Source organism: Tauraco erythrolophus, chromosome 4 (genome assembly GCF_009769465.1).
Source record: "Tauraco erythrolophus isolate bTauEry1 chromosome 4, bTauEry1.pri, whole genome shotgun sequence".
Lineage (NCBI taxonomy): Eukaryota > Metazoa > Chordata > Aves > Musophagiformes > Musophagidae > Tauraco > Tauraco erythrolophus.
The window spans coordinates 65,578,708-65,594,494 of NC_141468.1; the positions used below are offsets into that span (position 1 = coordinate 65,578,708).

A 15,787-nucleotide genomic window follows, 5' to 3' on the forward strand; every position below is an offset into this window, starting at 1 on the left:
CTCCTGCAATAAGCAGGGGCATCTTCAACTAGATCAGGTTGCTCAGAGCCCCGTCCAACCGCACCTTAAATGTTTCCAGGGATGGGGCATCTACCATCTCTCTGGGCAACCTGTTCCAGTGTTTCACCACCCTCATTGTAAAAAATTTCTTCTTTGTATCTAACCTAAATCTACCCTCTTTTAGTTTAAAACCATCACTCCTTGTCCTATTGCAACAGGACCTGCTCAAAAGTTCATCCCTATCTTTCTTATAAGCCCTCTTTAAGTACTGAAAGGCTGCAATAATCCTTCTCTTCTCCAGGCTGAACAACCCCAACTCTCTCAACCTGTCTTCATAGGAGAGGTGTTCCATCTCTCTGATCATTTTTGTGGCCCTCCTCTGGACTTGCTCCAGTAGGTCCATGTCTTTCCTGTGCTGAGGGACCCAGAGCTGAAGGCAATACTGCAGGTGGGGTCTCATGAAAGCAGACCTGCTGGTCACACTTGTTTGGATGCAGCCCAGGGTATGGTTGACTTTCTGGGCTGCAAGCGCACATTGCCAGCTCATGTTGAGCTTGAGTTTTTCATCCACGAGTATCCCCAAGTCCTTCTCCACAGGGCTGCTCTCAACCCCTTCATGCCCTAGCCTGTATTCATCTGGATGCAACCATACAACCAAGTCCTCATCCACCAAACAGCCCACCCATCAAGTTCATACCTCTCCAATTTAGAGAGAAGGATGTTGTGGGAGACCATGTCAAAGATCTTACAGATATCCAGACAGATGACATCCACAGCTTTTCCCTTGTCCATGGATGTAGTCACTTTATCATAGAAGGCCACTGGGTTGGTCAGGCAGGACTTGCCCTTGGCAAAGCCATGTTGGCTGTCTCACTTCACCTCCTTGTCCTCCATGTGCCTTAGCACAGCTTCTAGGAGGATCTGTTCCACGATCCGCCCAGGCACAGAGGTGAGGCTGACAGGTTGGTTGTTCCTCCTTTCCAACCTTTTTAAAACAGAGCTGTGACCACTCTCTCTCCTTCAGTCTCAAGAACAGAAAAAACAGGGTATAGCCACAACAACCAGTACCTAGAAGGAGGTGTAAGTAGGGCTGGCTAGAAGAAAGAAAAAAAAAAAAGAAAAGAGGACTTTTGATCTCCTCTTCAAGGATGCAGTGGTTTCTTTGCCTTTTAATTCTTTCCTCCTCCAGTTTCCAGTTTTTCAGAGAAATTTTACTGCAAACATTATTTGAAAAAGTCCTTAAGCTATCTTTTGGCCTGGATTTTTGATAAACAATATTTTAAGTGACTGATTTTATCATATAAACACAATTTAAAAAGTCACTAAAACCCTTGACATTACCAACAGCTGAGCATATGGGTTTATTTTTACTCTGGATGAAAAATCCTTTTTTCAACACTAAAAATTCCACCTTTCTCAATTAAAAGATATTTCTCATATGCTGTAGATCAGTAAAGCCAAATGTCCATCTTCACTTCCTACACTGGGAGGTAAAAATAGGAGGAAAATGCACGTAAACCCTATTGACAGAAGCATTTAAGACCTTCCTCCTTGTAACTCTGAAGGCATTCTGTTGGCCTAACGACTTCCTGTAAATTAATGCTACTATAGGGAGTGTCTAAACCTCTCCTGTTGTCTCCAGAAAGGGGCAAAGACACCACTTTTTTGAAGGCCCTCTGAAGGAGCTCCACCACATATCTCTTAGAAAGTGAGGTTAGTTTTTCCTGCATAGATACTCACCTTTTCCCAGTACTGTCTGCAAGATGATTCTTGGCAACTCTGCATACTCAAAAACTTCACAGCCTAATGAGTACGAATATCCTGGTCCTTTGATTTAATTTCTGTTCTTTGGTAAGACCCTATGTTCTTGCAAAGAGAAGCATGTGAGAAGTGCTTCAAGAAGTCAGTAAGATTGCTCCTGTGCATGATGGCAGCTTGGAGCCCAGACTGTAGCTGAAGTGGGACAGGTGAAATATGAGATAGGGACACCGCTCCTGTCATCCTCTAAAGAAGAAATGAAGATACATAGCAGTGGCTGAAAAAGACTAAAAGGGAGTGGGGAGCAATGGAGATATTGGAGAAAGAGTCCCAGATACCAAGATTATTTTGTTACGGTCACTGCAGGGTTTGCTGGAGAGGAGTGGATAATATATACGTTCTACCGTCTGTTCCTTATCTGGGATCCATAAGGTACCCTGATCCATAACCAAGCAGGCAGCAGAAACAGTGCGATAAGAGCAAAGGGTAAGCAATAGCAAGCAGATCTGGTACGTGCTTGCTGGCAGCAGGTAACCAAGCAGACATTTGCTCTCTTCTTGTGACTGCAGCACTCATAAAGCACTGGGCTCACAGGTGTGCTGGGCTGCAGAGCTGGGGCAGATGCAGCAGTAATGCAAAACTCTTCCTGCTTCCCCATCAACACGCCTCAGGGAGGTGAGAAAGTCACTGCTCTCGTTACTTATTCTGTCCTTGATCTCCTTTGAGCAGAAAGACTGCAGAACGGCATTTCCTGATGAAAGCACCTCAGCCAGACACTTCAGCCCGGGCCTGAAACCCAAAGATCACGTTTCGTAGGCCTACAATTCATCATCGGAAAGATAACAACAGACTGATCAAGAAATTTCAGAGGGTGACCAAAAGTAATAGGCATTTCAAGTTCATCTCCATTCAAGTTTTTGAGGCCTTGCTATGTTTAAATGCTCACTTAAGAAATGCTGAGGAAGTTATAAAATTCATTACATCTTTAAGGAAAAAAAAAATAAAATTTTTCTTCAAATGTGGGAAGGAAGGGCCTCAAGTAACGCCTTGATTTTTAAAAGAAGGTGAATAACTAGAACACCTTTTAACATGTCACTTTTTTTTCCTCTCAGAATCAATGTATGCTGCCCAAGCACAGAAACCAGATTTCATGTTCAAAAGCTTTTTAACGTATTCTATTTCCTTCTGCTTAAAACAGCAGAGATACAGGTTTGAGAATCGGGTTCAAATGCCATATTTAGCACAAATTCCCTCTATATCTTTAGGACACACGTTGATCTTCTGGAAAGCCCACTTCACATTTCCACCCGACACAGGCAGTGGATAACGACATGATCAAACCGTGAGAACAGCCCAGCAGAAGAGAATCGCAGCATCTCTCCTACAGACTTAGAAAAACAAAAGGACCAGACTGATCCTTTGTTTTATTGACTTGACAAATCAATAAAAATTGATTATTTAATATCGCCATATAGTGCGTATCCTTAAATAGACACCCCCTTCTTTCAAATACAAAGACGTTTTGCTTGGTTTTCTACAAAGACAGGAAAACGGCACACTACTAGAAGGTGTCTAATCCTCCCATCTGCTGTTTCCTTAGAAAAATATTTACTTTTTAACATCTGTACTGCATTTCCACAGTTCAAACACACACATAGCTCCTGGAATGTACTTAGTATTTAGCAAATTTTTAACTAAGTTTTCTTAGTAATTGTATAGTTTTCCCTTGACAAGGAGAGGATCAGACTTTTTCAGGAGGATTACCTCTGCTCAACTCATTTCAAGCAGCTCTTGAATAAAATAGTTCATTAGTTCATGAAAAGGAAAAACTCCAGGGAACTGCTGGGAAGGAAGAGAGAGGAACAGAGTGCCATAGTAATTAGGTTTTCAGATTGTCCCTTATCCTTCGGAATGCAGGTAGACACACACATGCCCCTCTTCCCCTTAGGTAAAGCATTTAGGTGAGCTCATTGCATGTTTTTTCCTGGGAATCAATGTTCCAGAGATTAAAGTTGTAACCAGGCCTTTATTTCCCAGAAAGATATTAAAAGATACCACTTCCCTACAGTACATTACTATAGCTAGTAGAGCTAGTATTGCTCTCTCCCCCTTGCAAGCATTTAAACAGCTTAGTTTCAGACTTCCTGAAAATTCAGTTTCCCAACCTTTTTAGGTTCCCATGCTGGAAAACCAAAGGATCTCCACACACCAGGAACCACTTGTGTCTGCCTGAGTGTGTGGGCAGCCAGGGGAGCAGCAGGGCCAGTGACTGTACTTACTTGGGGATCAGGGAAAGGATTGGTAGGAATGAGGATGAGAAGTAAAGGGAAACTGGAAGCGGTTGCAATTGTTCACTGGCAATTGCTGACCAGAGGAAAACCTCTTTTAGATCCAGACCTAGCACAGTTGAGTACGGAGCATCCCAGGGCTATATCAACTCACGGGAGGCCAGATCATGACCAGGACTGACAGCACCATACAGCTTCTTTGTGGCTTTACACCACGTGGCTTGCGGGCAGCGTGGTTCACAGCAGCACAGCCTTCACATTCTTCTCCCATTGTTCCTTCTGTCTGCTCTGCACTTACACCAAGAACATTCAGGTAGTCGGTAGGTCTCCAGCCAGATTGACTAAACTGCCAACTGAGATGTCAACGAATACAGTTCTGGTGATACCTCTCTGTGCTTTGTCACCCTCTCATTTCAAATTGGCTTCAGACCACCAAGAAACAGCTGATCATCATCAGAAACATCATCAGGTCACTATCTGCCTGGCATGGATTAGTGACCTCGAATTATGCATTCACAGCAGACAGTATGACTGGAAAAATCAGGAGATGCCAGAAGAATGTGTTGCAGCCTCTGTGAACTCTGCACTTCTCCTTGTTAAAGGGCACATATTTTAAAAATTGGATTTTCCTACAGAGCTGTTGTGATTTTCCAAAAATAATGTTTTGCAATATCCTTAAATTGTTACATTCCAATTGTTGTTATTACTATGGATTACAAATGAAATTCTGGCCTTTCATCTGCTTAGGAAGCTTAGTTTCAACCCACAGTTTTAGAAAGGAGTCTCAATTCTGAGCACCATGAAAGGCTCCTTCACCTAGATATCATCATTTAAAACAGACTGGTAGGTTAAGAACTGAGCTATAACATGACAGAAAAACAACTCTTACATGAATAATGATTTACATATCAGATTATTAAATGAAAATCTATCAAACTATCATTTATTGATGTAAACAGTCTATCTGCCCTAAACATTTTGCCTAAGGGAAAAATTTAAACCTGAGCAGATAATCAGGATAAGGTATTTGAACACTTAAATCCTGCTGGAGTTTTCAAAGTAGGTGTTAAGTGGTGCATTAAATTTGTGCTGTTTCTTCTGAGCAGGGTGAATTTGCTCTTCTGTAAATAGTGGGGAAAGCATTTTACAATAATTTGAATCCATGAATAAATATAATATATTAAAATTTCTAAAGTACAGCCACTAAATGTTTTTGTACATAAGCCAAATAAGTGGAATATCCAGGACTGAAATGACTTGACTGACCAAAGAAAGATAATATATAATTAAAATGGCATCTGCAGCACTAACCGATGGGATGAGACAAAGTGACATCACAGATCTCATATAAGCTGCAAGCGTATTATTACATCTAAACCTGGCTGTAAAATTACTATCTGCCCATGGGATTATCTTTAGGCATTCAGAACCATTGTTTCATTTACTGATAGAACAGGGACGATAACAGGCTGACTTTGCTTGTCACATTGTTTTTTGGCCTTTCTTTATTCTTCATTCATGTTAGATGCAGATGAGAGGAAGACAAGCTTCACCTGAATCACTTTCACGGAGCTTTTCATTGTTTTATAGTTTGTTCCAAAGGCTTTTTTTTTTATTTCCCTCCCCCTCAAAGTAAAAAAAAAAAAAAAAAAAAAAAACCTAAAGCATTTTTAATGGCGATAAAATCAGTGAGGAGTAAAAAGATGCACACAACATAACATCTAGGAATGCAGCAACCTAAGGAACACCCATTGGCCTAATGCAGCACAGAGACAACATAAGACTTCACTTATAGCTCCCATTATTAGCACAAAGAACCAGTAGCTACCGGTTATATCTTGGCCTCATTAAAATTCAGTGCCAAAACTCCGACTGACTTCAGTGGGTTCATTTCACCATTTGAGACCTAGGACACAGGACATAATTCTTCTTCAAATGCAGGGCTATCTGGGACACCTAATCTCTACAGATTACATTTCTACAATAAATTGGACAGAGCTGCATTTTGATCTGTTTCACATACTGTTTTTATGTTCCTAGCAAATTATTAAGTTGCCTATACTTGTAACAAGACTCGTGTGCCACCAACCTGAAACAGTCAAAATTCTAATAGCATGTAACAAGACAGGCAGTGAAAAAGGAAAAAAAAAAGCTCCAAACTTTCCAGTCGCTTTTGAAAGCCATGCTAATGATCCTGAACTGCAAAGGGGACTTTATGTGCTCTCAGAAAACTGGTCCCAAGTGTCTCATTCCTGGCGTTTGAAATAGTTCCCATACGCCGATTTGGCAAACTAGGCAAAACCCCAGGAGCAGGCAGGATCGCAGCTAGTCGTGGACTTGTGCATACACTGTTACAGCAAACACCGGACCTTGTACTTCCCTCCACGCTGCCCTGACACTGAGCAGCTACTGCCATGTGTTCTCTCTTACAGCACCTCCCAACATCCCTTCCAATATAATCTTAAACCTCTGCTCCATCAGCCATTGAAACCTGCAAAGGGGCTGCATATGCAGAGAACGCTGCCTCCTGCTCCTGTCACTACAATGTTGCTTTTCTTTGTGTTTTCTTCTAACCATACCCACCTGCTGCCCTTTATCTTAGTCTCCAGTTTGAGGGAGTGACTGTCTCCAGTATAGTGAAGGATTTAGCCCACAATCAATGCCCTCAGTGCTGCTGCCACAGAAATACATTGCATTCTATTAATAGTAGCTAATACATTAACTACTTTTAATCCACATTAGATTGTTTCATTGTTCCTTTTATCCCTTTATAATTGATACACAGAATAGACTTTCCATGCAGACCCCTGCAGCATAAATCTTTGATTCAAAACTCTCCACATATACAGCCACACCAATATGCCTTTAAAAGCTCACGCTGGGTCTGCACACTAGAAATGAGGTGTCTGCAAGCAGCTTAGATACACCATCCCTGTTAGAAAATATTCCTCTAGCACTCAGCCTGAGCCAGGTACCATGTTTATGAATCACGAACTGTTTGTTGTCGGTCAATGGTGATTACAATCTTTTGGATGTAAAGAAGGATGGAGACAAAGACCTAAAGGGTAGTGGGAGAAAGACTCATAAGGATGGGCTGGAGGAAAGACAAGAAGCATGTGGTGATAAAGTGCAACAAATACAGAAGTGAGACTTCACTGCAGAAAAAGTGAAAGAAAAACAGCAGAACATGCAACACAGCAAAGGGCAGCAATATCTTTGAAAATCAATTTGATTTTTAAATGTGTCCTGGATGTAACGTAGGGTAAACTAAAATCCATTTTTTCCTGAAAGGTGACAGCTGTGGGGCTAAACTGTGAAAGTTGGGAAGATGCGTTCTCAGCTGTGCTGTTACCCCATCAGAATTGCCCTTCATCTCAAAGTGGTAAGAAATATCTCTTATATTTCAATATTAACAGCTTCTTAATGTGTATGTTGTAGCATGTTTCATGTCAATTGATATGCAAAACTTGTCTCATTACCTTTCAAATGGAATTCTCATTGATATTCTTTGTTTCTCCCTACACATCCATAATTAAGTGGTTAACTTAATTTTAGGGATATTATGTGCAGTCTGCAGTAAAGAATAGTCCAAAAGGACCAGCAGACCTGAAGAACTTTTGTATCACAGAACTGAAGTGTATACCTATGTTCCAAATGTTTCGTATTTCGAAAACAGAGAAACTTTCAGAAAAATGCATGTGCCTTCAGATATTTCACAAAGCAACAGTGATTAAAAAAAAAACCAAACAGAACTACCTTATGTCCAGACAAAAGAGAAATACATGGGTAATGAATGATTTGCTAATAATGCATACCCATTAGTTTGCGTACTTTAGGTAGAATTTACTACCTTTCTCTTCAGCTGTCTTAATATCAAGCATCCACTCTTAACCAGACATTCAGGTTCTTTCCATTTTCAAAAGCAGTAGGAACTGTCAGAGGACTATACAAAACCTGCCTCAGCTCCCAGGTAATGACTGGGTTGAAACACTCAGTGGGGGCTCCCTTTTCTCTGGTCATTAAGGAAAAGTAGCATAGACAAAACACCTGACTTTAAGATGAGAAAAAATTCTACAGGGTGATTCCTTCCTTCCGGGTCTAGAAACCAGGCTGAAAAATCACCCCAGATGTAACACTTTCTGCATGCTTATTTAAACAGAGATACTAAGAAAAGCAATCTTTCTTGTAATGCATTAACAATGCTGCATCAACACCAAGCCTGGTTGATGGTACATGAAGCCAAAACTGAATAAAATCTTAACTAAATTGCTTTGAATGTTCAAACAGACTGAGTTTGCTTTTTCAACTGAGGCTTATGCCATTTTCAGATTTTCCTCAAACCATTTGCTTATCCATATATTTATCACAGAAATAGCCTTACCTCAGCTGCATTTTGCTGATCTCTGAAGACAATTGCATTTTTTATGATTTGGATAAAAAATCCATTCAGTTCCTTTTGTTTCTTGTTTGGCAAAATCCGGAGCAATGGGATCATTATGAATGGGAAAGAAACTGTAAGAGATTTTAAAGAAGAAAACACTGAATCAGACTGTCTTTACAGTGTCTTTACACATAATTTCCCCCTCCTCTCATTAATATTATAAAACTCATCAGGCAGAATGTGTTACTGTTGTGAAACCTTTTTTTTCCTCTTTCCCTCTCCCTCTTTTTCTTCCACCCCCATAGGCTGGTAAAGGATTTCCTAGAAACTGGCCATGTTGGCCAGGGCTCCCCTGCCAGACAGATGCCTTACAAGCTTGCTTCCACAATGCTTCAGGATTTCCGTTCAGCTTCTTGATGCCACAGAGCCACCACAACAAAGGGGAGAATTATTTTCCCTGCTTTCTCAAACAATTACATAGCGAAGGTGAGGGATCTTGACCTAGCCTAGCAGCTTATGGCACTGATCCATGAAACTGTGTAGTAATCATTCTCATTTACAGTTCTTCAATATTAGGATATTGGTTTGCTATTTTATTTTGCTTCTCTAAACAGGCCACAGACTCTGTAAGTGAAATGTTATCACAAGGATGAACTCCAGTCCATGGCTTTTGTAGTCAGGAACTAGAAACCTAGGTCTTGCATCTTAATAAACCCCTCGTTAACTTATGAACAGCTTAAGACTAACAAATCAGTCATCGGAAAACCCCTGTGCTGCCAACAGCGCAACACTGTGGAAGTCCAGACCACGTAATGTACCAGCAGAAAGCGATCAGCCAAGGAATCCCGCCCCAAAACCTACAGAAACTTTCTTTAATGAAGGACATGGTTTTAGACATCCAGGGGCACATTTCTGTCCCTTCAGAAATTAATCACAAATCCCACTTTGCAATCGGGTTAAACATTAACCCCAGGACATTTTGGATACACGGCTCCTGAAGGAAACAGTTCATGTGCTGCTAGTACAGGTGCAATCTGTAATGCCAGCAGGATCAGATGGGCACAGAAAACTTTGCCACTGTGCCACCTGACACTACTGTGAGCAGGTTGAGATAGCAAGATGGTAAAACCTCATCAACCTTGACAATGCTGTGGCTTCTTCACCTCTGATTCTTACTGCCCGTGCATTAACAAGGACACCGTCAACATGAAGCCTTAGCATTCATGCCCTAGAACTAAATGGCTTTATACCGCATTCTTGCATTTCCTATTTATTCACTGGAAAATAAATGCATTCTCTTAATGACTGCCTGTGCTGGGACGTATCATCTTTATCCTTCAGAGCCACCAACCAGGCTGCCGCTGCTATTCAAATACGAATTTGGAGGACTTATGCTATCTGCTTATGCTCCTCCACCTCTCTTCTTCCGGGGATTATTAGCCCACTGTTGTTTTTGCGTGCGATTTCAATCTCTACCACGCAAACCGAGTGCGCAAAAACTTTACTCTCAGGCTCCAAAGGGCAGTTACTCTGTTTTGATACAGTAGTGTATTAAAAGAGATACTACAGACACTAAAGGTCCCAGAAACTTTCCCCTCAGACCACGCTGGAGCATTGCCTTCTGACACTCTCACTTTCTGGAGGAAGTTGCATTAACAGTGATAAGTGCCGTAGAGCATATGGTGGAAATCTCGTGGGTGTGCTTGGCCTGTAGGTTGCAGTCTGAACACCCCTGAAGTAAAGTCTACTATACATGTCTCTGCTCCTGCTTCAGCATGTTTTGCAATTTAAGAATGACTTTTAGAAAACTATCATAAAGAAGTAGACAAAGGTGGACTATACTCACGGATTAGAATGAGGAGAGGCTTACACAAAGCCATTTCAAAGAATGTTCTGCAATTCTTAACAAAGGGGTCATTGGGATTCTTCTGAGAATCCACCTCAGTACCAAAAGCTACGCTACCAACGACGTCCAAGGTAAAGCAGTTGTAACACCTGCATTGAGTTGAAGAACGATAAATCATTAGCTACAAATTACATATCCATTAATATCTTGCTTCTACAAACATCACATAATATTATTTTTGCCTCTGATTTTCTTTTTGCTTTTAGATTTGAGCTTTACCAACAAGAGATGTTTCCATCATTCTGACAAATGCTGGTGCTTAATAACGATCACCTGATTTCTGTCTACAATCGCAGTGAACGTATTTCCATATAGCTCAATAATTCCACTAGAAATTTCTAACAAATGAGCAATTTCATTTGTTATTACCTAGAAATCAAATGCAACAGGTCTGAGATTCATAACCATTTTCTTAGTGTGCATCCTAATAAAAGAGATCATTCCTTTCTCATTTTGAACTGCAGACACCACATCTACTACCAGTCCAGTCTGAACTCTCAGTGACAAGAGGTGCTTAAGCAAAATTTCCTGTTAAGGTTTTCCTTCATTTTCTTGATGGCTCCTTTGTAAAGTAAAATCATGGTCAAAACCAAGAGGAACTGACACCATGTGAAATCCGTATCTTTGCAGAGGAGCAGCAAATGCTTTGAGAAACACAAATGATCTGTGGATCATGATGTAGAAACTTCAGAACTTACTCAACCTCTCTCGTGTATCTTACCATCTATCCAGTTGTCTCACCATCTTTATTTCTACTGGACATTAGCAGCTATATTTAGTTTTGAGATAATGGACTGAGAACGTAAAACATCCTTGAAATTTGGTTGTTCTGATCTGTGGTCAAGTCAGCAATGACTGTTCTTCCATGTTCCCTTACAAAAGGCTAATCTCAAATTCCCTGGTGTTTTAACCTCAGTGAACATGAATTAAGAAAAGGGCAGGACTCAGGCAGTATATCCTGTGTATATATTGTGAAGCACATTTCTAAACTATGAACTTTGGGCACTGTCATTATGATGACACCAGGGCAGATTTGGAAGACAACAATAATACTGCAAATGTAAGAAACTTTTTTGGGTTTTCAACTTCCACACACACAAAAAAGGCATTAGTGGAAGTCAAAATGTTAAAAGAGTGGGCACTAATTGCAGAAGCACTCAATCATCTACCTCACCACGGTACTGAAAAAGCTTAAAAACTAAATTTTCAGTTGTCAGTGAAACACAAAATGGCTAAAGACAATTCACATATAGTGACAGGAGGTTGCGGATAGGGTATTTACATCCAAAAAATAGCTTCCAAGGCAATTCTGGGAAATTGCAGTGCAATGAGAATCACATTTATATATGTCAAGCCTGCTGAAATAATAGTATGATAAAACAACTGGAAGATCATATTCTGAGATGGTCAACATCATTCATTTATACTTTCAAAAGGCCTTTTCCAAAGTGCCTCTTGAGAGGCGAAACCCTATCATGGATCAATAGTTAAAAGACCAGGCTAAGAAAAAGGACAAATTGAAAAAAGGGAAAAGCCTGGAAGGATTCAAAAGGTCAATTTTCATCAGAGCAAAAGGCTAAGCATAATGTATCTTAAGGTTTCATAGCATCTCTTCGGATGTTTAATAAAGAGGTGTCTGTACACCCACATACATGCACACATATACATGTACTTGAAAAGGGATGGATGAATTGTGGCTAAATATCCATTTCTTTAGATGAAACAAAATTATTTGTGCTTCTCCAGTTTGGGGAAAATAACGAAGAACTTCAGAGGGTGCAGACCAACCCAGCAAAATAAGTGTATGCAAAATAGTGCCTGTTAGAAAGAATGCATTTGAACTACTCATATGCCATCCAGGGTCCTAGAAGAAATGCGTCTGCTCAGAGAAGGGGCTAGACTATGTTGTGAACAGTTCAGTGAAGACCTCTGATGAAAAAGCAACAAAAAAATATAATAGGATATTAAATGCATAACGAGAGAAAGTGCAGTATGGAAAATATTAAAGTGTCATTTTATAAACCAGTGGTGCATTCTCATCTGGAGCACTGATCCTGTCGCGTGCCATTAGAGGGGGTTAGGAGAAATGCGATAAGAATGATTAAGTGCTCAAAAAAACTCATATAAAAAAAGCAAGAGGGCGATGGACTACAGGGATTTGATACTAGATCAATTCCTATATTTGTACATTATTGGCAGGCTGTAGGGAGCAGACTGGACAGGGACTGATGCAGCTTTCCTTTCTGCTTCCAGCTGTTAAAACTTCATTAAACAACAGCTAGAAATACATTAGATGCTTTTCCAAAATTACTTTTCAAGTATGCAATGGCTGCCCCCAGGAAGTAGAGGCATCTATCAGACACATCCTCTATTAAACTATGATCTCCACTTATAAAAGCAAGGGAGGGGAAAAAAAAAAAATCTTTTATACAGTAAGCGCATATTTAGAATAACTGCTGCTATTGACTTTTTTTTTTTTTTTTTTTTTAATCTGCAACAAATTTCTGGCATGTTGAACATACCTCTGGATATCAAAAGCTTTGCCAGAATCTGCATAGACTTTCAAGTTACACAGCAGGACGTCACAGGCCTGGTTTATTAGCGGTATCATCTAGGAAGGAACACATTGTAGTGTGAAAAACATTAAAACGTTCAAAAAAAGAAATATTCTAAATTAGTTTTATTTAGTAGATGGGACAGAGCTCTCATGATCCTCTGCAGGTGTGGTCAGGCACTTCACCAGTAAGATGAAATGTTGGGACTGTCTGCTAAAAATCAACCTAGACGTCACAGGGATGCCCTTCTTCAGCTCTGGGCCTAAACACGAGAGGTCCTGTTGCTTACCTGACCTTTGGTTCTTGCCCACCTGTGGCTACATACACAGGAAGCTATCAAGCAAAGACATCTCCCTCTCTTTTTAATCATTCCCTGTTCCAACTGATGGTTTATCACAATCCATATTTACAGTACATTACATTTAGGCTACATATGCACCAGGGCAGAAGAAATATTTCCAGAGTCCCAAAGTCCTGTAAAGATATTAGCATCAGAAGCCCAGCATTTCCATCCTGCTGTTCCTCAGTTTGAGAGATTTAAGCTGTACATTACAAAAGCAACATGTATACCATTACAAGTTACTGAGGGCAAACCACTACTGCTATCTGAGGAAAGGGTTTTTTTGAGTGGTGATGCCATTAAATGGACATTCATGTGAATTTATTCAGCTAACGGTTCTTTCCAGTCACTGACATATGATGGTCAGGTAGACTCACTCACAGCCTGGCTGTAGCTGACAGTGCAATAGTCTCCTCTTTAGCGCTTCATGGAAACCATGAAATGGGCAACCATCAAGATCTCATGAAAGTCTCTCTCTGTCTTTCTCTTTAACTTCTTACATATGTCAGGCATCAGACATTGCCTTGATTACACCTACTAGGGGTGCAGAAGAAGCGTGTAGCAGCAATCCAGCTGTGACCTTAAAGGCATTATCTGCTATGGCTCTTTCTGCATATAGACTGCAGAGAGATCCTTATAACCTACAATTTAATACCACAGTCTCGCCTCAACAATTATGCCAAGCATCAGCAGACACAAGCACAGAAACTTGCCTTTCCTTCCTGAGCAATCTTCTTCAGCATACGGATGTCAACAAACATGAGAACAGACTTGTCCTACTCCTCTGACATTCTTGTTACCAAAAAAGACTTACTGCAGCCTCTCAGCACACTCTGAGAGCTATACAGCCTGCCCAGCCAAGTCCATTTTGCTTGGCACTTCTACCTCTGTGAAACTGGCATAACACTTTGTGCACAGGCACACTGCCATCTTAACACATGGGCAAGACTATACGCAGTCAAAAGGCCAACGCGGGAGCATCCAACATGTTTTCCAAAGGCAGAAGTCTGAGTCAAGAATGTGTCTAGCTGCTCTTGAGGTCCTGTATCTATATGGGACAGAGTGGGTTGTTCCTATGTCAGTTCAAAGCCAGACTGATGTGGGCTTTGCCACAGTCTCATGAGACAATTCTGAAGCCAGATGAATATTCGATAAAAGTAGCTTTTATGTGTCTGGGAGGTGCACACCACCTTACGTGGCAGTTTTCTTCCCCTTTTGGCTTTCTAAAGAAGGTCCCCTGCAGTGAGCTTCTTCTCAAATGGTTCAACAAAATTAACACATTTCTATTCAACAGATTGAACCAGGGTGAAGTGCTTTATAATCTCTGGGTCCAGCCCCTCCAATGAACTGAATCAGTCAAGGAGAATAAAATGAAAATCCATATTTTAACAGGTATGATGTTTCGTAAACAGATGGTGATCATTTCAGATTTTCCTTTTATTGCCTTATTTTCTCTTTTATTCTTCATCACATCACCAGACCTGCAATCACCCAGCTGGTTGCTATTGCTTTCCAACAGCTGGCAGAGATGGCAGGGGCACGTACGCCTGGCCAGGGCATTTCACAGCACCTCTGCATTTTCCACATTCCACCAGCCTTTCAAAATACCGTTGCAATTCATTTCTAGCCGTAAGATATTTCTATTAGTAAATCAAACCAGGAAAATGGGGAGGGGGGCATATGGATTTGATTTATTGTTAGCATGATAGGACAGAGTCGTATCAATGAGACAATTATTTGCATATGAAAGCTACGGGGAATATCTAGTCAGGAATCCTGGGTTTGGGTTTTTATTCCCCTGAGGGACATAAATTAGTCCAAGATTGCTAACTACAAAGACTACAGACCGAAACATCCTCAAGTCCCTTAACGCTTTAAACTCTTTGTTCATTTGTCAAGAAAAATATAGTGTTGGGTGAGGTGAACCGTACCAAACTTTGAAAACCAGCACAGAAACAGACATGTTGATCTGCGCTGCCTTGGGTATCCCTAACTTCCTATACATTCTCATTTGCCAGTCAGAACATAAAAGCTGCATAACCTGCCTGAGATTCAGTTCTTGGTGGGTAAACAAACCCCAGCTGCTCTGTGTTCAGATTGGCTGAGAGTAACAGGATGAAGAAAAATCTAAACAATATGGTCCCTGTAAATATTTGATCTGCCAGTTATCTAATAGCAAGAGTAGCCCAGAGTCCAAATTTCTTTCTTTCTGCCAAAGAAGAGCATTTGGGGTTAGGGTTTTCATGATGCCAGGGGCTTTGCTGTATAAATCCTGCCAATATGCTATTTGGCACATAACAACAATTAGTTTCTGATTCTGCGTACACAGAGTGCATGGGGATGTTTGCACTGTTCAAAGGCATCAGAGTCACGTTCCTCTAGTTAGAAGTCGTCCTCAACATTCACTATTATTATTCCCCTTATTATGAGCACCCAAACTATAAAGTAGAAGGCTGGATCATATTCACTGTAGACAGACACACTGCAGACTTTATTGTTCACATACGATACGCAGAAGTCATGTTGGGCCTCTTGTCCCACAAATGGGATGAAATATAA

General features: G+C 40.7%; 1 protein-coding gene across 2 annotated transcripts in view; it reads right to left on the reverse strand.

The window, feature by feature from the left end:
• TBXAS1 (thromboxane A synthase 1) overlaps positions 1 to 15,787 on the reverse strand; it is a 242,686-nt gene that overhangs the window by 82,465 nt on the left and 144,434 nt on the right. For both annotated transcript variants that reach the window (XM_086611173.1, XM_086611171.1), the window contains 3 exons: positions 12,856 to 12,944; positions 10,274 to 10,422; positions 8,428 to 8,558 (listed from right to left, as the gene is read on the reverse strand). In XM_086611173.1, coding sequence (XP_086467299.1) covers positions 8,428 to 8,558; positions 10,274 to 10,422; positions 12,856 to 12,944 — 369 coding nt within the window. The remainder of the gene's footprint in view (positions 1 to 8,427; positions 8,559 to 10,273; positions 10,423 to 12,855; positions 12,945 to 15,787) is intronic.